This window comes from Ranitomeya variabilis, chromosome 8 (genome assembly GCF_051348905.1).
Source record: "Ranitomeya variabilis isolate aRanVar5 chromosome 8, aRanVar5.hap1, whole genome shotgun sequence".
Classification (NCBI taxonomy): Eukaryota; Metazoa; Chordata; class Amphibia; order Anura; family Dendrobatidae; genus Ranitomeya; species Ranitomeya variabilis.
The window spans coordinates 84,854,085-84,874,855 of NC_135239.1; the positions used below are offsets into that span (position 1 = coordinate 84,854,085).

At 41.3% G+C, this 20,771-nt stretch overlaps 1 protein-coding gene across 3 annotated transcripts in view; it reads left to right on the forward strand.

Moving 5' to 3' along the window:
* The window catches only part of PTPRC (protein tyrosine phosphatase receptor type C), a 210,470-nt gene that overhangs the window by 178,559 nt on the left and 11,140 nt on the right, over positions 1-20,771 (forward strand). For all 3 annotated transcript variants that reach the window (XM_077277741.1, XM_077277742.1, XM_077277744.1), the window contains 11 exons: positions 4,948-5,057; positions 5,913-6,003; positions 6,079-6,155; positions 7,092-7,128; positions 7,214-7,311; positions 7,933-8,058; positions 11,233-11,387; positions 12,361-12,496; positions 12,623-12,772; positions 14,301-14,391; positions 18,243-18,373. In XM_077277741.1, the coding sequence (XP_077133856.1) occupies positions 4,948-5,057; positions 5,913-6,003; positions 6,079-6,155; positions 7,092-7,128; positions 7,214-7,311; positions 7,933-8,058; positions 11,233-11,387; positions 12,361-12,496; positions 12,623-12,772; positions 14,301-14,391; positions 18,243-18,373 (1,202 nt within the window). The remainder of the gene's footprint in view (positions 1-4,947; positions 5,058-5,912; positions 6,004-6,078; positions 6,156-7,091; positions 7,129-7,213; positions 7,312-7,932; positions 8,059-11,232; positions 11,388-12,360; positions 12,497-12,622; positions 12,773-14,300; positions 14,392-18,242; positions 18,374-20,771) is intronic.

Sequence of the window (20,771 nt, forward strand, 5' to 3'; positions counted from 1 at the left end):
CCCTTTTCTTGGAAACCACCATTTGGCAGAACTCCACCCCTTTTCTTGGAAACCACCATTTGGCGGAACTCCACCCCTTTTTTTGTAAACCACCATTTGGCAGAACTCCACCCCTTTCTTGGAAACCACCATTTGGCAGAACTCCACCCCTTTTAGGGACACCACCCCTTCCCTCGGGTATACCCTGTGGACTTCCCACAGTACTCTCAGGCCCCAGTTCGCACAGCACACCAATGTGACTCTGGCCCTTTAAGAGTCTGCACGCTCTAAACCAGCAATGTCTTTTTTTTTCTCTTTTTTTTTCCCTCTTTGCTGCAACTGCAGTTAGACTTAACAAGGCTCTGCACCGCAAACTTCGTGGACCCGCCGATCCACAGCAAGCCGCTTGTCACCTTCGTGGACCCGCCGATCCACAGCAAGCCGCTTGTCACCTTCGTGGACCCGCCGATCCACAGCAAGCCGCTTGTCACCTTCGTGACCCCACCGAGCCACAGCAAACTTCGTGACCTCACCGAGCCACAGCAAGCTGACTCTCAGGAAAAAAAAAACTCAGTCTCTCACTGACCCTGGTCAGAACAACACAGATTTCAGTCTGTTACACACCCGGCTTTAACACAGCCCAAATATAGTTTCTCTCTGATCCCGATCAGCATAATACATGGTTTTCAGACCGTCACCCGTTGGCAACTTCACGGGTTCCTGGACACCCCTCGGCCTCAGAGGTGCCCAAACACAACAGTTTTCTCACTGACCCCGGTCAGTATTTACTCACGGTTTTCAAGACCGTTACCTGTCATTACCACACAGGTTCCCGGATCCCTCTTCTCCTCAGAGATATCCCATAAACAGCAGTTCCTCACTGACCCCGGTCAGTATTTACACACGGTTTTCAAGACCGTTACCCGTCATTGCCGCACAGGTTCCTGGGACCCTCTTCTCCTCGAAGGTATCCCACCAAAAACAATTCTCACTGACCCCGGTCAGTATTTACTCACGGTTTTCAAGATCGTCTACTCTTCTAGCTCAGACCAGCCAGCGCTGCAACATGTGCTCTTCGGATCTTTGCCCGCATCCGAAACACCAATTGTAGCGTTTCACCCTCTACGGGTCTTGGGGATACTCGCTTGGCAGCAGGATAAACACTTCAGGCACGATATCTCACACATATCAGTCCATATTGTTTATTCAGACTCCGCATAAACCAGACAGGGTACAGTCCATTTCATTACAGCCATGAAACATTAGACAGATCACGTAGCAGATAGGCTTCTCTTCTGTATATTATAATCCCGTTGTCCGGGGTTACCTCTCAGAAGTTCCACTCCTTACACTGACTTCAGGTCAGTCCCAGGTCCTCAACACAGACCATCCAGGTCTACGGTCTCCAGGTGCTTCCAGGGCGACTCCACTCCCAGGAGTCTCCAACACCAACCGTCCGTGCTATGTCCAGCACGAAGGCTCTCCAGCCTGGAATGGTCTCTGTGTGCTTCCAGGACATCCCCACTTGGAACCGTCCAACACACAGGCCATTGTGCAGTGTCCTGCCAGGACACACGGAAGTGTGTCCACCCTGACAGACACTCACACACTCACTCAATCTCTCTCTGTGCTACACACACCTCCTTTACATAGGTGTAACCACACCCAGGTACCTGTCACATGGCTAGTCAGGTGAGCGTGACATCACCACAGGTCCTTTCACACAAAACCATCTTACGTGTTCAGACACGCCTCTTTGGCTGGGTTTGTAGGTGACTGAACCCACCCATCTCTCCAATCACCTGGAAGCCTTCCTAATGTAAACAAACCCCTCAGCAGTAGATCTGCTTGAGCAAAACATACCCAGGCTTCCATCACAGGGCCACCCACCTCTGCGATACATACCATCCATCATTCACATGACCAGTCGCTATGCTACAGCAGTTATAAATCACAAATTGCCAAAGGGCAAATAATCCTTAAATAATGTCACTTAATGGAAATAGGACTTGTGAGCAATTCAAAAAGACATTAATTCTTAAAATAGTATGCTTCGGTCCTGTTGTTATACACTGACAAGTGCAAGATTTGAAATATTAATTCTTTTTTAGTAGCACTAATAAAAGTTATGTTTTAGAGTCCTTAGTTAGGGATTATTTGCCTTTTGGCAATTTGTGATTTTTGTTAGTATTACCCTACACTGACTTGGTTTGGACAGCAATTGTTGTTGATAGGTAGGCAGTTGACACAAGGATGCTCAATGCCCACATTACTCTAATTAAGGGATCAAACAATATATGGCATAGCCATAACATCACTCAGGTTACTTCTTTCAACAAGTTCAAGAAGTACAGTTAGAGGGAATCGTGGGTAACAAATAATATCTGAACAGGTTTCCTTTACAGTAACCCTTAAAGATCATCATGCATCCTCCTGTTTAGCAAGTAGTAGAAGTAGAAGTAAATCTTAAGAGTAAAGCCCCCTCCTGTGTGCTTCAGAATGGATCTCAGAGACTAGTTGTTTTATAAATTTAGCATATGAGAATGTTATGTACTCTTGGTTCAAGACATTAGGGTAGTTCTTAAATGGTTTTCCTGGGACTAAACAATCGATGACCTTTGTGTAGTATTGGTCAACATTTAAGTGGTTGTCCACCTTTGGGGAAATTTTTTTCTTACTTAAATGCATGTCTTTGGGGCTAAAAAATAATTTTTGCAATTAGGCATCATTAAAAATTTCTGTTTGCCTCCTCTAACCACTGTATTACACTGTCCATTCTGGCTGCAGAATTAGTTAAATATAATGTGGCTAACCTCATTATTTTAACAGATATGTTGAGGAAATTATTCTGTGGCTCAATTTTATAGGTATGACAGATTTCCTCCTGCTCTTGTTAGTGCAGCCTTCTTCAAAGATTACACAGATCTCCAGTCCATATGTGGCGCCCCAGGGTCCTGGTCGTCACAGTAGCATTGCTTTCCTCATGGGGAGAGTGATGTTATGCTTGAACGCAAGAAGGGATAACTGTAACCAGGTAACAGAAGCATGCAACACATTCACACTTCAGGCCACAAGGGGGAGCTTTTCATCCTATTTACTTGGTGACTCTCTCTCTCTCTTTATATATATATATATATATATATATATATATATATATATATATATATATATATATGTATATATATATATATATATATATATATATATATATATATATCTATATATCTATATATATATATGGTGGTCTGTAGGGAAAGTTAGTGAGTTCTTGCCAGGAAACAGACTGGATCAGTCTGAGGCAGAAGAGGGTTTACGGATCTGTGTAGCCGCAGTGCAGCAGTTCCTGGAAAGAGACATTCAGAAAGCCGAATACATTGCAGTGAACGTGCAGGAGAGCAAAGCACAGGAGAGGATTCCAGGGGGAGACCAGCCCCAAGCAGGCTGCCTCCTTCTGAGGCGCAGAAACCAGTATCCGGAACACTGAGGATCATAAGGTCCTCCACGACTTACATCAGAGACCGGCAGGACAGCTGAATTCCACGTTACCTGTCCGCCTTAGTACCCAGGAGGCACGGTGACACCCTTAGAGGCTGGGGCGTGCTAGAGTCCCTATACACCGCCTCAAGTCACCAGTCATACGGGTCATGTCCTATCCTATATGAGGGACAGAGAGAGCAAGAGAACACCTGTGAGGCCTTTATTTGAAGCCATATGCAGTAAGGGACTACAACACCACGGCGCTAGAGGAAGGCTTTGATTTCCACCAGGATAAGGGGACTCCTAACATGCCTCCAAGCCAGCCGGACCCTGCCTGCCCTGTGATCTGGTGCCCTGGACTGTGGCTGCCTGAATACTTCAGTAAACAAGGTAAAGAGACTGCAAACCTGTGTCCTCATTCTTTACTGCGCCATTCACCATCTTCCATCTACACACCGGGAGCCCTGGGGATATACTTCACCTGTGGGAAGTTATACCATCTAGCTGCCATAACATCACCCCAGAAGACCCCTTAAAGCAGCGTCGGTTCCCACTGACCGAATACCACAGGTGGCATCACGAAAATAAACTTTATTCTTTTTAAAGACCTTTCCCTTATGATGTTGATGGCCCAGGGCCATGGACCTGGTCGCCACCGTGACATCCCCCTCTGCGACCGGACCCGGTACCGAGTACCCCCCTGCCCTGTGGGTGCGTCACATATGTTGGCTGCTGGTGGAGGAACATGTGACCAGACCTGTCCATCAGTCTCCTCCAAACGAAAAGCAGATTTCTCATGTGAGGTTTTCTGTTGGAGGAGATTGATGGACTGGTCTGGTCACATGTTCCTTCACCAGCAGCCATTGTATGGACTGGAGATCTCTGCATTATGTGAGGAAATCTGCAGTAACAAGAGCAGGAGGAGAACTTGTAATACCTACATTATAGTGAGGGACACAAAATTATGTCACCTTTTCAATGCACATCTTTTAAAATAGAGATAGTGTGACCAACAATGTTACCTCATTCTGCAGCTTGAAATAGACAGTATAATTCAGAGGCTACAGGAGACAAGTGGTGCAAAGTTTTTAATGTAACCAAATTCCAGAAAAAAAATTGTCCACAATGGTGGAAAACCTCTTCAAGAAATCAGTGCATGGTCGAGACCCAACTGAAATCTGTCTGGCAGTGGCTGCGTATAAGTGAAGTAAGGAGTAGAATATAGCAACCCACACTTCTCATTACTGCTGATTAATTCCTAGAAAGGCCTTCAATTGTTTTCTCAGAACAACTCATTTAAAGAGAAGACACTACCCTGGGAAGCGAACTTGGCTAAGAGTTATGTGTGCACATTAATGTAGACTGGGTTCCTTGTTGCACAAAATTGCTCGAGTCACTGTAAAATAATGATCGCTGTGCGACTGTGATATTTGTGTCACTGTCATCTTCTTTGAGCTTTTTTGCATAACCTTTAAACTTTCTTTTTTAAAGACGATGAGAAACAGCTTTTGAACATTGAGCCCATCCCAGTGGATCAACTCCTTGAGACGTACAAAAGAAAAAATGCTGATGAGGGACGTCTATTCCTTGATGAATTCCAAGTACGTACTGGAAAATATTCAGATTTTTTTTACATTAAATTTGAATGTATGTTGGGGCATTTTATAATGTTACTAATCAGATTTGTTATGTTACAAACTAAAATATTACCCATTACTTTTGGGTACCTTGGGTTCAAACTTTGGGATGCAAGTATGAAAATCCATGAGTTAAGAAACCAACCTTTATGCGGTTAATTTCTTCTCAGAACGAAAGGGAAGTGCCCCTATTATTTCCCTAGTGCTCTATGGTAAAATAATACCTAGTGATCTGCTGGTTTACTCACCTGCCAGATTGCGGGATTGTGTCTAGCATTATATTTCTGGCAGTAAGCTGGATGCAAACTTTACTGATTATGCTGCATAGATCAGTGCCAGCCAAAAAGATGGAGGTGCACTCTGGCAGATCATTAGAGAAGTAATCTGTGAGATCTGGCACACCTAAACTTTCTTGATTGTGGACTAGAAGGCTAGGGTCACACGACCCTCTCATCCGAGAAAATTGGTCCAATTTTGAGTTTGATCAGAGTGTGATCAGATTTTTTCAGAAGAGGAAAATTAAAGAAAATGTTTTTCCATGAACCCACAGACATCAATTCAAGCAAGCTGCAAATTATTTTCCTCGGACCACTCAGTCTGATGAAAAAAATCACACATTTGCATAGCCCCATAGGACAACATGGGTACGGGTGCGATTCATCAGAACAATGGATAGCAATTGTCTCATTTTTACGGTTGTCTGCATGAGCGCTTAGAAACACACATTTTACTGCTTGCAAAAAAAGAATGACCAAGGAAGAAAAAGACAAAATGTAGAAAAAAATGTATCTTGTATTTGTTTGTTTTTTTCTTTTTTAGAGTATTCCACGTGTGTTTAGCAAATTCCCTATCAAAGAAGCCAGAAAACCATGTAACCAATCTAAAAACCGCTACATTGATATTTTACCTTGTAAGTAAATTGTTTTATATATTACTGATGATTTGGAAACATACAGAACTGGCTGATCACTAATTCATTTTACAGATGATGTCAACAGAGTGGTCTTGTCTGAGATACATGGAGAACCGGGATCAGACTATATCAATGCCAGCTACATTAATGTAAGGCTAAAGGCTTTGTTAAATTTAAATTAACTGTCTATGATCTTAGTTTACAAACTTTGCTACACTTAAAGAAGCACTACCATCAAAGTTTTTATCCTCTTAATATGTTGAAATCATCATATCATATAACATTGTGTACTTACTATTGCTCATTTTGCCTTTCTACCCAGCTAATTCTTCTCTTTTCCATTAGGTCTATGACATCAGATGATTAAAAACTGTCTAAATGAATATTTCTAAGCTTTATGTAGAAATAGGAGGTAAATTTTCCCTGCATGAGTCATGAGTCAATTCAAAAGTACCTGTCATGGGGAGGAGGAGCAGTTGGGTCAGGAGTTGAAGAGGGGAATAATTTCTGCAGAGACAATAAACTTCCTGTTTCTTCATAGAAAAGAAAAGGATTAGCTGAGTAGAAAGGCAAAATTAGCAATTGTAAGTACACAGTGGTATATAATATGTTGATTGCAATATATTAAGATAACAACTTTGATAGGAGTGCTACTTATTAACACACCAGTGTTTTTGATCAGTATATGTATGCCAAAACCAGGAGTGTCTCCAAAACACAGAACAGGTGTCAATCTTTCAGTTATAATTTTTCTCTGTAAGTTCCACCCATGATTTTGGCATATAAGCAGTGATGCAAGATACTGACATGTGAATGAGACCTAAGATACACACTAGGTTTCCTATCATTTTTAATACTGAGCCAGTAGATTTTATATGTTAAGCTTTGCTTTAAATTAATGAAAGAGAACAATGTCTTCCATTGAGAGCTAATTTACATATTCATAAGCAGAGCTCCTGCTCTGTTAGAAAACATCTTTTTATTTAAAGATTGAATATTTCTTTGATGCAGTGGTCATTACTATATTTTTTTGTCACCTCTACAATATACTGTTTAGATCTCATTGGCTTTATTCTTTTATTTAGGGATTTAAGGAACCAAGAAAGTACATTGCTGCTCAAGGTAAACTTCGTGCCAAAAAAGGTGTCCTTCTTATCTTAGGTTATACATTAGATTTTCTTTATATTTAATTGTGGGATGCTTACAGGCCCCAAGGAGGAAACTATGAATGATTTCTGGAGGATGATCTGGGAGCAAAAGTCAACAATCATTGTGATGGTCACCCGCTGTGAAGAAGGGAACCGTGTAAGTGGAAACTAGTGATTAAATCCTGGACAAAGCTAGATTGCAGAAATCTGGCATGTATCAATTTTTGAAAAAAAAAAAAACGTCGACAATGATTTTGCATATTCACATAATTCTGTTTTTTTGTCACATTTTGTACTTCCTTTTAGCGATAAATTTAGGTTGATATATGGTTAACATTTATGTATTAAAAAGTGAAAAATGGCCAAAAATGTTAATATTTAGCTTAAGTAAACGAAGATATTTATGCAGTGTACTGTATAAATATTATATGTTTACATGCAATTTTGCACATTTCTAGTTTAATTTTTTTATTTGCACCAAGCAACTTTAGAAGAGCACTGCATTTGACAGAATGATTTATATTTGAGCTTCTTTAATGTCCTAGGCTAGAATGGGAGTCCTGCAGCTCCATTCAACTCCTTCTGCCTGTTGTTTATGGCCAGAGTAGAAGTAGGGGAGGATACGGAGCACAGGTCACTGGTGTAGTGTTTGGTCGAATATCCTTTTAAATGTTTTGCTAAATCTAATGTATTTAGATATTTGGAAAACAAAATGGAGAAATATGTACATTATCTATATGCAAACAGATTTATATATAATTGTGATTCTGCATTTCAGAATAAATGTGCTCAGTATTGGCCATCAAATGAAGAAGGAGCAGAAGACTATGGAGACATCACTGTGAAGATCACAGAGGAGAAATTCTTTCCTGATTATATTACTCGGAAACTACACATCACTAGTGTAAGTTGCTGTTTTTGCAAATTATGCTTGCATATACATATATAGTGCTTTCATAGCAGCACTCTACAGATATTATCATTGCTGTCCCCATTGGGGCTCAATATCTAAATTCCCTGTCAGTATGCCTTTGGAGTGTGGAAGGAACACGAGGAGAGCATACTAAATACCCTTGCACAAGTTGTCCTTGGTGGGATTTGAAGTCAAGACCCCAGCACTGCAAAGTAACAGTGCTAACCACGGAGCAACCGTGCCTAGGAAAGCAATAGGCAACAGTTTGCAATATTCTTTACATCTTCACTTAAATTACATTCATGGAAATAGTCTTGTGAGTTGTCTGTTATACTGTCTGTTGTACTAACTAAAGATTATAAAATTTGTCAGAAATAATGACATTCTATATCTGGATCATCCTACCACCTGAATTTTGCATTGTAACTTCACAGTCACATACTGGAGACCCACACTAAGGCCTTAGGTTACAGTTGGTAGCACAATGAACATTAGCACAGGCGGCCAAGTAAGGCTGGTTTCACACTTGCGTTTTTATCTGCATGCGTTTTTTAAAAAAACGCATGTGTGAAAAAACGCATGTAATCGCGGCAAAACGCCGCGTTTTTTAGACGCATGCGTTTTTTTTCCCATGAAAAAATCAACTAGAAAATCCACTAATAGTAGAATTAACTAGGGTTAGGGTTAGGGGTAGCTTTTTATTAGAAGAATGTCCTGGTCACCGTAACCCTAACCCTACCCCTAACCCCTAAACGTAACTGAAATACGTGGCACTGAAATACGTGGCACTTAAGTACGTGGCACTGAAATACGTGGTACGTGGCACTGAAATACGTGGCACTGAAATACGTGGCACTGAAATACGTGGTACGTGGCACTGAAATACGTGGCACTGAAATACGTGGTACGTGGCACTGAAATACGTGGTACGTGGCACTGAAATACGTGGTACGTGGCACTGAAATACGTGGTACGTGGCACTGAAATACGTGGCACTGAAATACGTGGCACTGAAATACGTGGCACTGAAATACGTGGTACGTGGCACTGAAATACGTGGCACTGAAATACGTGGTACGTGGCACTTAAATACGTGGCACTTAAATACGTGGCACTGACTGTCAGAAAATGTTCATTAAACGGTTAGGGGTGAGGTTAGGGGTAGAGTTAGGGTTAGGGTTTGGATCCCTTTTATCACCTTGATGGTGGTGGGTGGATTTTCAGTCTGTTTTCTGGGTTTTTTCTATAAAAACGCATGCGTTTTTAACGCAAACAAACGCATGTGCTTAAAAACGCATGCGTTTACATAGACAGCAATGCATTTTTTTGCCGCGAAAAAACGCATGCGTTTTTTCGCGGCAAAAAAAACGCGCAAAAAAATACTACAGGTTGCATTTTTAAAATGAACGCATGCAGAAAAAAAACGCATGCGTTTGAAAACGCGACCAAACGCAAACAAAAAAAACGCATGCGTTTTCAATGTTAAATATAGGGGGAAAAAACGCTGCAGACAAAAACGCAAGCGTGAAACCAGCCTTAGAGGGTGTCATTCATGGGAAAAACTGGGCATTTACCACAAAAGTTCAACTTTAGAGAATATCAAGTTACCCAAAGCAAAGTCTTGAGCAGGCACTTGGAAATCTGCTTACATTCATTTAAATCAAATGGGCGACTTGTGATCTTGACCATCTGGCCTCCTAGACTTCCCATCCAATTCAGCGCAGGAGCAGAAATAAAACATTTGGTGAAAGCAATAACAACTGGTCTCAGAGAAACCACAGATTGATGTTTCTTGGCTGTAAGCATTTTATTGTCAAATTTCTTGTGTATAGTTAAGGAAAAAGCAAGTTATAACTCCATATGTTTTTACTGCATGGGCAATTACATTTCTGTACTTGGGGCAAAACGTTGTAAGGTGAATCATGAATATGGGACTACATGAGAGTTGGATTTCCAGAGCAATGTTTTTGCATGGCCTTATGAAGAGATCCCAATTAAAATATTTACAATTTGGCCCCTTATGGGACAAGTTAGCTTCCCTACTCTTCTAACTATATTTTGAAAAATAATGTATTTTTATTTTAGTGACTGATATAGAGCCATTAAAGGGAACCTGCCATCAGAAAATTGTCTATTAAGCTAATCAATTACATGATAATTACAATGGCGTTTGCAGCTAAGCTACATGTGTAGTGGTTTTGCCATGGTTATTAAATTAAAACTTTCCTCCACGAGTGGAAAAACATTTCTCCTAGTCATCTGTACAGTATGGTATACTGGCTGAGTCACCAAGTCATGGTGTGAGGAGAAGTCCTTTCCCATTGACTGACTGCTTGAGCCAGGTGATGTCAGTGCCCATGTCTTTGAAATCCTTCGCAGACACTTGCATGAACGGGGCTTCGAATGCCTCTGTCATGTGCAGTAAGCCTAGCTGTACAGCTCAGCGACCCCATACTCGCTACATATGACAGAGGCGGTCGGGGCCGAGATCATGAAAGTGTGTGCAAAGGCTTTCAAAGATGTCAGTGCTGATATCACTGGGTTAGTGATCAAAGGGGAAGGACATCTCTTCACACCATGACATAGTGACTCCACCAGTATACCGCATGGCACAGATGACTCAAGGTAATGCTTTCCACTCATGGAAGAATTAAGAATTTTTTTAGTTTATAACTATAGCAAAACCACTATACACATATTTTAAATGAAAACATCATTTTAATGAGCAGATAATTTCCTGCAGGAGTCGGGGATTAGTTTGATAGGCAATTTTCTGATGTCAGGTTACAATTAACTTACACAACGCTTTACTGGGATTATCATCAATGACCCTATTGGAGCTCACAATCGAAATTCTCTATCTGTATATCTTTGGAGTGTGGGAGGAAACTGGAGAACCCAGAAGAAACTTGATTCTCCGTGCTGACCCTTGGTACTTCTGCTGCAGTCCATGCCTATGGTGGCAGCCAACTGCTCCCTGATACTTCTTACCACATTTCTCATGAATATCTTACTTTAACTGATATAAATGTATGTACATGTTTATTTCACCAATTTAATGATAGATTTTACAAGATCTTACTATTGTTAAGATAATATACAATGAGCAATTTACATAGGTTACATATGAATTAAAATCACCACTGCTTTTTATCCACAATATAGCGGCGTGAAAAATCAGAGCGTGACATCACTCACATCCAGTTCACTGTTTGGCCAGATCATGGTGTGCCAGATGATCCCAATCTCTTGCTGAAATTACGTCGAAGGGTCAACGCTTTGAGCAATTTTTTCAGTGGTCCAATAATTGTTCATTGCAGGTAATACTAAAATATTTTCACTAGAATGAAATATGCAGCTGATGCTCTTAGATGACAATGGGTTGAACAATCTGAATAAAATTGTAGGAAACATTTTGTATTAGCTGGTTTGGAGTTTATCTTTGATATAAAGAGAAATTAAATATATAGCAACACAGCAAAGTCAACTTCATCTATAAAGCCTCGTGCAGACAGCACAGCTGCACACTACCTGACATACTATTATCACTCCATACAAGGTGTTTTAAGCTGTAATATGAAAGTCTATAGCTATGTATTTCATAGGGAGACTTTTTCTGTCACATTACAATTGAAAATCGAGGCATATTCCATAGCTTGCTGCATATTGGAGTTCTTCTTTAATGGAGAGAATTGCAGCAGATTTATGAAACCTGGTGCCAAAGTGGCCTGGGTTCCCATAAGAGCAATACAATTGCTTCTTTAATTTCTCAGCATATTCTTCACTTTTCTTTAATATCTACAGTATATTATATTATGACCCTTAGTGTTGCAATATAAAATAATCAGTGGTAGGTAGCAAAGAGCAGCAGTCTTACCTTTTGCTATAGACTAAGAGGAGACTTAATAGCGGTCTACAAATATCTGAAGGATTGTCACAGGGTAGAGGGATCATCAGTATTCTCATTTACGCATGGAAACACAAGAAGAATGGAATGAAACTGAAAGTGAGAAGATACAGATCAGATATTAAAAGAAACTTTTTGACAGTGAGGGTGATCACTAAGTGGACCAGGCTGCCATGAACCATAGTGAGTTCTCCTTCAATGGAAGTCTTCAACAAGAGGCTGGACAGACATCTGTCTGAGATGGTTTAGTGATTCCTGTATTGAGCAGCAAGTTGGACATGATGACTCTTGAGGTCCCCTCCAACTCTAACATTCTAAGATTCTATGATTGCAGCATCTATATTGCACATTTACAGCCTATAACATATATGACCCTCTATTTTCAGTGCTGGTGTTGGACGTACAGGAACCTATATAAGCATTGATGCCATGTTGGAAGGTCTAGAGGCAGAGGGCAGGGTGGATGTTTATGGCTATGTGGTACAGTTGAGACGTCAACGCTGTTTGATGGTGCAAGTGGAGGTGAGTATAGAGCAGCCATGGCACTACTCTTATTTTATCACTGTGATTTGTACTATTAAAGGAATACTTGCCATTGTTGTACAGAAAAGAGGAGCACATATGTGATTTTATGTGATTTACTTACAGTCCCAGTACATCTTCATACATAAGTCTTTGGTGGAATACAATCAGTTTGGTGAGACAGAAATCAGCACATTTGAATTGCCACATTCACTCAACAACATGAAGAAAAGCGACCAACCCTCCGAACCTTCTCTGCTTAACTATGAGTTTCAGGTAAGGTAGAAAAAAAAACCAGAAGTGGCTGACTTGTCTCCTTTACAAAACTCATTTTGAAATATCATATTATGGAATTTTTTTAGTTAACAGAGAAATTATGTTTTCCAGCAGGCCAGTGGCTACAGAAAGCCTCACTGGAAAACAAAAGCCTTGATATCTATGATCCGATCTTTTATTCCAGAGTTGTCCACATTTTTCCTAATGTGTAAATGAGCTATTAGATTTATGGGCCAGACATAGATATCCGAGAATCTGCCTCCAGAGCTTATTTTACGTGAAAGTGAATGTTACCAATATGAGACATGTAATATAATAAATGATAGTTTGCACTCCTGATTTACATGTATTCCAAAGCTCTGGTGGCAGATTCTCAGGGAGATCCATGTCCCACCAAATAGATCTTAACAGCTCATTTACATATTAATGAAAATGTGTTGACTACTCTGGAATAAAACATCGAATCACAGATCTCAAGGTATCATTTTATTCCACTTTCTATGACATAGATGCCCATATAAACGGCTTAGGAGGGTTGATACTACTGACAGATTCCCTTTAAGGGAACTATTTTAATAAAAAAAGCACTTTAACCAGTCTCAGTTCGACTTTCCTTCCTGGAAAAAAAAAATCACTTTTCTGCCCTAATCCTGTGTCTATTGTCAACACTTTAGCCAATAGTACAAAAAAGGTACATGGTGTCTGGAGTTAGAAAGGCAAGGGGAGGAAATATATGGAAATGCAGAAATCTATCTTTATTACTACGGTCTGGTTATTTTTTTAATGTAATTAATTTATTTATTAAAAAAAACTGGCAAAGACAGTTCAGCCTGTTAGCTACCTTTCTTCTTGGAAGTCAACACCTAGGGTTCTGCCAGTCCCTCAGCCTAGCTATGACCACTAGTAATGAGCGAACGTGGTTTGTTAGGCAATTCCTGCATGTGTTGTGGCTGTCGAACATCCGCGAGACATGCAGCCGTGGCTACTCGAACATATATTCGAGCATGGTGAAGATACTCTATTAGCACACAAGCATGGCGGATAACACCATAACCGAGCACATTCACTCATACCTAATGACCACATCTTTATTCTTCAAACTAATACATTGGTATTGTCTTGAGGTTGTCTGAGACTGATGTGAACTTTTGATTTTTTGTGCGTTTTGAAACTTACTGAGAGACTTTAATTCAGTGGGATTATTTGCAGTTTTATGTAAAGACGCAGATAAGCATGACACTAGCATTATACTAGCATGATATCTATAACACCAAATATCAAACTACACTATTCTGGAAAAAGAGAGAAAATGCTTCATCCTGTAAAAAAGGCTAACTTAATGAAAATGGTGTCATATGAACTTAGGAAAGTTAAATTAAATTCAATGGAAATATTCTATAAAAACAACAAACCACTGCTATTGTGTGTTAGTGTAAACAGAGCCATTCTGTAAAATCACCATGAGTTTTATCACATGGCAATCTTAAAATTAATATATGAAATAACTGGAGTGAAATTACATTTTTAGAGATTACCTTCATATAAAAACTGGAGACCACAGACAACAGGAAACCATCAGGATAACAAAGAGAAGAACCGCCACTCCTCAGTTGTTCCATGTAAGAGATCGTATATATTGATATCCATATGTGTACAATATACATAGAAGATCCACATGCTACAATGTTATGCTCTTATAAATTAGATAGCTGGCGTTCACATTCTAAGCAAGTGTATATAACCATATTAGTCACCCACCAGGGCAATGGGGATACTCGGTACCGGGTTCGGTCACACTTAACGGGGATGTCATGGTGGCTGCGACCCAGTCCGTGGCCCTGGGTGCCCAATTAAAGGGGGAAAGGTCTTTTAAGGGTTTGGTGAATAAAGTTTGTGTTTGTGACGCCACCTGTGGTGTTTGGTCAGTGGGGACTGACGCTGCTTAAAGGGGTCCTATGGGGGTGATGTTATGGCAGCTAGATGGCATAACTTCCTACAGGTGAAGTATGTCCCCAGGACTCCCGGTGTATAGATGAGGATGATGAGTGCTGCAGTAAAGAATGGAGGACACAGGTTTGCAGTCTCTTTACCTGGTTTACTGGACCTCAGATATCCACAGTCCAGGGCACCAGATCAGAAGGTATAGACAGGGTCCGGCTGGCTTGGAAGCAAATTCTGAGTCCCCTCTACCAGGTGGAGATGAAAGGCTTCCTCATAGCGAGGTGGTGTTGTAGTCCTTTACTGCCTATGGCTCCTGGCAAGGTCCTCACAGTTCTCTCTGCCCTCCATATAGGTTAGGACACAAATCCATATGACAGGTGACTAGAGCCTTTTTATAGGGTCTCTATCACAACCTGGGCTCTATATGCCACTGTGCCTCCTGGGTATTAGGGCAGACAGGTGATATGTAATCCAGCTGTCCTGCTGGTTTCTGCTGTGCCTCCTAGAGTCCGACACAACCTCGGTCTTCTGGCTACCGGAAACTGCACTCGGCCAGAGAGGTAGCCCAAACACTGCTATTTTACCCTGGTGTCTCTCTCCTGTGCTTTGCTCTCCTGAACACTTTCTACAAACCATCCTTTCCTTCTCAGTTCTCTTTCTCCAGGAGCTGTAGCAACTCTGGCTACACGGCCCCTTCAGTCTTTCTGACACTCAATGTCTGACTGATCTCTTCCTGTCCTCCTGACAGTCTGCTCACTGACTTCCCCTCCAGCCAGAATCTATATCCAGAGCAGCTCACTGGAAAGCCGGGTTCAGCGCTCCCCCTTCTGGCCTGGAGTGTGAACATGTTGCATGTATGTGTTTACCTGATAGAAAAGATCTTCCCTTGGCTCCAAGCGTGACATCACTATCCCCGTGAAGAAAGCAATGCCACTGTAACAACCAGGACCCTGGGGTGTTACGCATACTGGTATGGAATTGTGTATCATAGAGAGTTCTCTAGAGTCACACATGACGGACTTACACACATCTCAGAACTGTGACAGGTCTGCACAGCCTAAGTGCATTGTCACAAATACTGTTGGGTGATGTGTGCACAGAGATATTTTTCCTTAGTTGCACAGCAGGGAACTTTTCTTTGATTCCATATGAAATCCAAAGCATACGGAGGTGCTCATTCTTGTATTAGTACCGTATGTCAACTCTGTACAACTTGGAACCAATATATGGCCACAGACATGAGCTTTAAAACTGACCATATGTATAAAAGTTTCTATCACAGTATAAGATTCCTTTTAAGAAGATCGGTCGCTAGATCAAAATTTGCCAATTTTTTATATTATTTTATTCTCATTGCTCCCATAAGTATTGTTTTTTTGTTTAATTTAAACCCACCATGCGGTTCTAGAGATATGGGCCTGTTTATTTAGTACTAATTTTTATGGTCTTTTCCAAGAGGGCGTGACTTACAGGATTCTCAGTGGAGTGTCCTTAGGCTGTTCCTCATAATTTCTCTGTAAGCCACGCCTTCTTGATAAAGACCATAAACATTATCACCCAGTAACAAAGCCCATACCTTTGAAACCATATGGATGGTTTTAACAACTCAATAAATGGAATACTCAGGAGAGCAGTGAGAATAAAATAAGAGCATAAACTAGCAAGTTTTGACAGGTTCTGTTTAAATAACTGAGTTACAATTATTAATGATGCAAGCATTCTTGTAATTGCTTGATTATATTAACTCTGTCTGAAATGCGTGCTATTCATAACTAGATTATTATATAAGCTGGTGCTTTCTGATTATTTTATCTGAAGCCCAAGGCGCAGTACTATGGGCTTATAAGACTAAATATATGATGCTCCCTGGTCACAGGTCTTGCCATGCACATGAGACTTCAAAGAAATGTTTAGTTAAGCAGATACTACTTGTCTGTGCATTGTCTCTGCACCTCTGGTGCCTCTGCTATACCAAACAAATAACCCCACACAAGAGCCTTATATGAGCTTATGGATTGTGATGTTGTTATGGTTGATTCACCTCAAAAGTACAAGAAGGCCAGGAGGCCTTTCTTGAAAATAAAATATTACAGGTTATGGGTTCTAGGCTCAGTGATGGGATGTTGATCCAAGGAACTAGCTGATTGCTGTATGTGGAGTCAGAAAGAAAGCTTTCCTCTAATATGAGGCAATTAGCATCATCCTCATGGGTTTCTTGCCTTCCACTAGATCAACCCTTTCACATTGCAATGTTTTCCTACTTTCAGTGGTCCCGTTGGTGCTTACTTCTGAAACCTTCTACAGAACAGTATTCAGGCGTATGGGACTATTTACCATAATGTTGCAGACGGAGTCACAGTGTGCTCTGTTGTGCATCATTTCTGGCTGTATACAATTGGAGGTGGACACTAAGACTTAGGGTACTGTCACACAGTGGCACTTTGATCGCTACGACGGTACGATCCGTGACGTTCCAGCGATATCCATACGATATCGCTGTGTCTGACATGCAGCAGCGATCAGGGATCCTGCTGAGAATCGTACGTCGTAGCAGATCGTTTGGAACTTTCTTTCGTCTCTGGATCTCCCGCTGTCATCGCTGGATCGTTGTGTGTGACAGCGATCCAGCGATGCGTTCGCTTGTAACCAGGGTAAACATCGGGTTACTAAGCGCAGGGCCGCGCTTAGTAACCCGATGTTTACCGTGGTTACCAGCGTAAAAGTAAAAAAAACAAAACAGTACATACTCACATTCCGGTGTCTGTCCCCCGGCGTTCTGCTTCTCTGCACTGTGAGCGCCGGCCGGCCGGAAAGCGAGCACAGCGGTGACGTCACCGCTGTGCTTTCCGGCTGGCACAGACACAGTGGACAGAAGCAGAACGCCGGGGGACAGACACCGGAATGTAAGTATGTACTGTTTGTTTTTTTTTACTTTTACGCTGGTAACCACGGTAAACATCGGGTTACTAAGCGCGGCCCTGCGCTTAGTAACCCGATGTTTACCCTGGTTACCCGAGGACCTCGGCATCGTTGGTCGCTGGAGAGCTGACTGTGTGACAGCTCCCCAGCGACCACACAACCACTTACCAACGATCACGGCCAGGTCGTATCGCTGGTCGTGATCGTTGGTAAATCGTTTAGTGTGACAGTGCCCTTAGTCTACTATGTTTAGCTGTCCGCCTCCTGTGCTCATATGCGGAAAACAATGATGCACAGCAGAGCACACTGTGACTCCATCTGCACCATTATAGACTATGACCCCCTTCGGCACATATGCCCAAATCCTGTACTGTGGGAGAGAGGGGGGTTCGGATGTAAGCTCTGATGGGGCCATTGAAAATACAGAACACAATGTTATAGGGCCCTAAGGCTGTATGATGAGCTTGATGATGATTTGTACCTTCAACCTTAAAAACTATTAAACTAGTATATGTAATAGAAAAAAAAAATCCTAGTCATATACAACACTGATTAAAAAAATCTACATTAATTTTACTGCTCAAACTTTATATATCTTTTTTATTTACAGATGAATTTAACCGTGTCCAGGTCAAAGTGGATGATGAGCCAGAAAGAGAACAAACTGAGGACTCAGAGATGTCTTCAGATGAGGATAGTGACTCTGAGGATTCTGTCTACATCAATGCTTCTTTCATAACAGTATGATGTCTTAGATACATATTTTTATTTTGAGTAGATCTGAATGATCCGTAATCTTGGTGATATTTACACATTAGGGAAATAAGTATACATTTCTACTATATAATTGTCTAAGGGTCACTTCCATCTGTTTGTCTGTCTGTCATGGAAATCCCGCGTCGCTGATTGGTCGTGGCCTGAGGCCGTGACCAATCAGCAACGGCCGCAGTCCGGCCGCAAATTGGCCCCTCCCTACTCCCCTGCAGTCAGTGCCCCCTCCATATTCCCCCCAGTCAGCGCCCACATAGCATTAACCGGACTGCCTTACACCGTGGCATAACACGGTGTAAGGCAGTCCGTTAACGCTGCCATTAACCCTCTGTGTGACCAACTTTTTACTATTGATGCTGCCTATGCAGTATCAATAGTAAAAAGATCTAATGTCAAAAATAATAAAAAAATAAAAAATCATTATATGCTCACCGTCCGGCGCCTTTCCCGCTCCTCGCGACGCTCCGGGCCATGCATTGCGGTCTCGCGAGATGATGACGTAGCGGTCTCACGAGACCGCTAAGTCATCTGGGTAATTTCACAATGCATCGCTGGGAACGGAAGCTGGCGGCTGCATCGAGCGCATAGGGACAGCTCCGCTGGATGCCGGAGGGTGAGTATATAACTATTTTTTATTTTCATTCTTTTTTTAACAGGGATATGGTGCCCACAGTGCTATATAGTACTTGGGCTGTGTTATACACTGTGTGGCCTTTGTTATATACTACGTGGGCAATTTTATATACTACATGGGCAATGTTAAATGCTACTTATATATTACATGGACTGTGTTATATACTACGCAGGCAGTGTTATATACTACGTGGGCTGTGTTATATACTGTGTGGCCAGTGTTATATACTACATGGGCAGTGTTATATACTACGTGGGCAGTGTTATATACTACGTGGGCAGTGTTATACACTACGCGGCAGTGTTATATACTACGTGGCAGTGTTATATACTATGTGGGCAGTGATATATACTACGTGGGTAGTGTCATATACTACGTGGCAGTGTCATATACTACGTGGGCAGTGTTATATACTACGCGGCAGTGTTATATACTACGTGGGCAGTGTTATATACTACGCGGCAGTGTTATATACTACGTGGCAGTGTTATATACTACGTGGGCAGTGATATATACTACGTGGGCAGTGTCCTATACTACGTAGCAGTGTTATATACTATGTGGGCAGTGTTATATACTACGCGGCAGTGTTATATATTACGTGGCAGTGTTATATACTACATGGGTAGTGTTATATACTACGTGGGCAGTGTTATATACTATGTGGCAGTGATATATACTACGTGGCAGTGTTATATACTACGTGGGCAGTGTTATATACTACGTGGGCAGTGTTATATACTACATGGGCAGTGTTATATACTACGTGGGCAGTGTTACATACTATGCGGCAGTGTTATATACTATGTGGGCAGTGATATATACTATGTGGGCAGTGTCATATACTACGTGGCAGTGTTATATACTACGTGGCAGTGTTATATACTACGTGGCAGTGTTATATACTATGTGGGCAGTGTTATATACTACGTGGGCAGTGTTATATACTATGTGGGCAGTGTTATATACTACGTGGCAGTGATATATACTATGTGGCAGTGTTATATACTATGTGGGCAGTGTTATATACTACATGGGCAGTGTTATATACTACCTGGGCAGTGTTATATACTACGCGGCAGTGTTATATACTACATGGCAGTATTATATACTATGTGGGCTGTGTTATATATTATGTGGCTGTGTTATATACTACGTGGGCAGTGTTATATACTATGTGGGCAGTGTTATATACTGCGTGGGCTGTGTTATATACTACGTGGCTGTATTATAGACTACGTGGCTCCTATATACTACATGGCTGTGCTATATACTATGTGGCTGTCTGTGTTACGTGGCCTCTGCTATATGCTGTGTGGCTGCTATATATATACATACATACATACATATTTTAGAATACCCGATGCATTAGAATCGGGCCACCATCTAGTATACTTATAAATGTCTTTGTTTGTTTGGCTGCAGGCCTTGTAAAAAAAATACAACTTTATTAATAGATAACCATTAGTCTCTCGCTAGTGTTGTCACTTTATAGAAACAAGATGTAGATGACTGTAGGAACCAGAAATAATCAATGTAATATGTTGCTTTTATATACTATTCGCAAAATTACATAAAGGATTGAAATTGTGACAACCCTTAGTATTTCAGGTGTCCAGCGCTATTCTTATTATACATTGTACTGTGCAAAAATATAATTAGTAAAAGGGAATGTACTGTATATCGGTCATGAGTCATGACCATCTACTGCGACACAGCCATTTTTTCTCACCA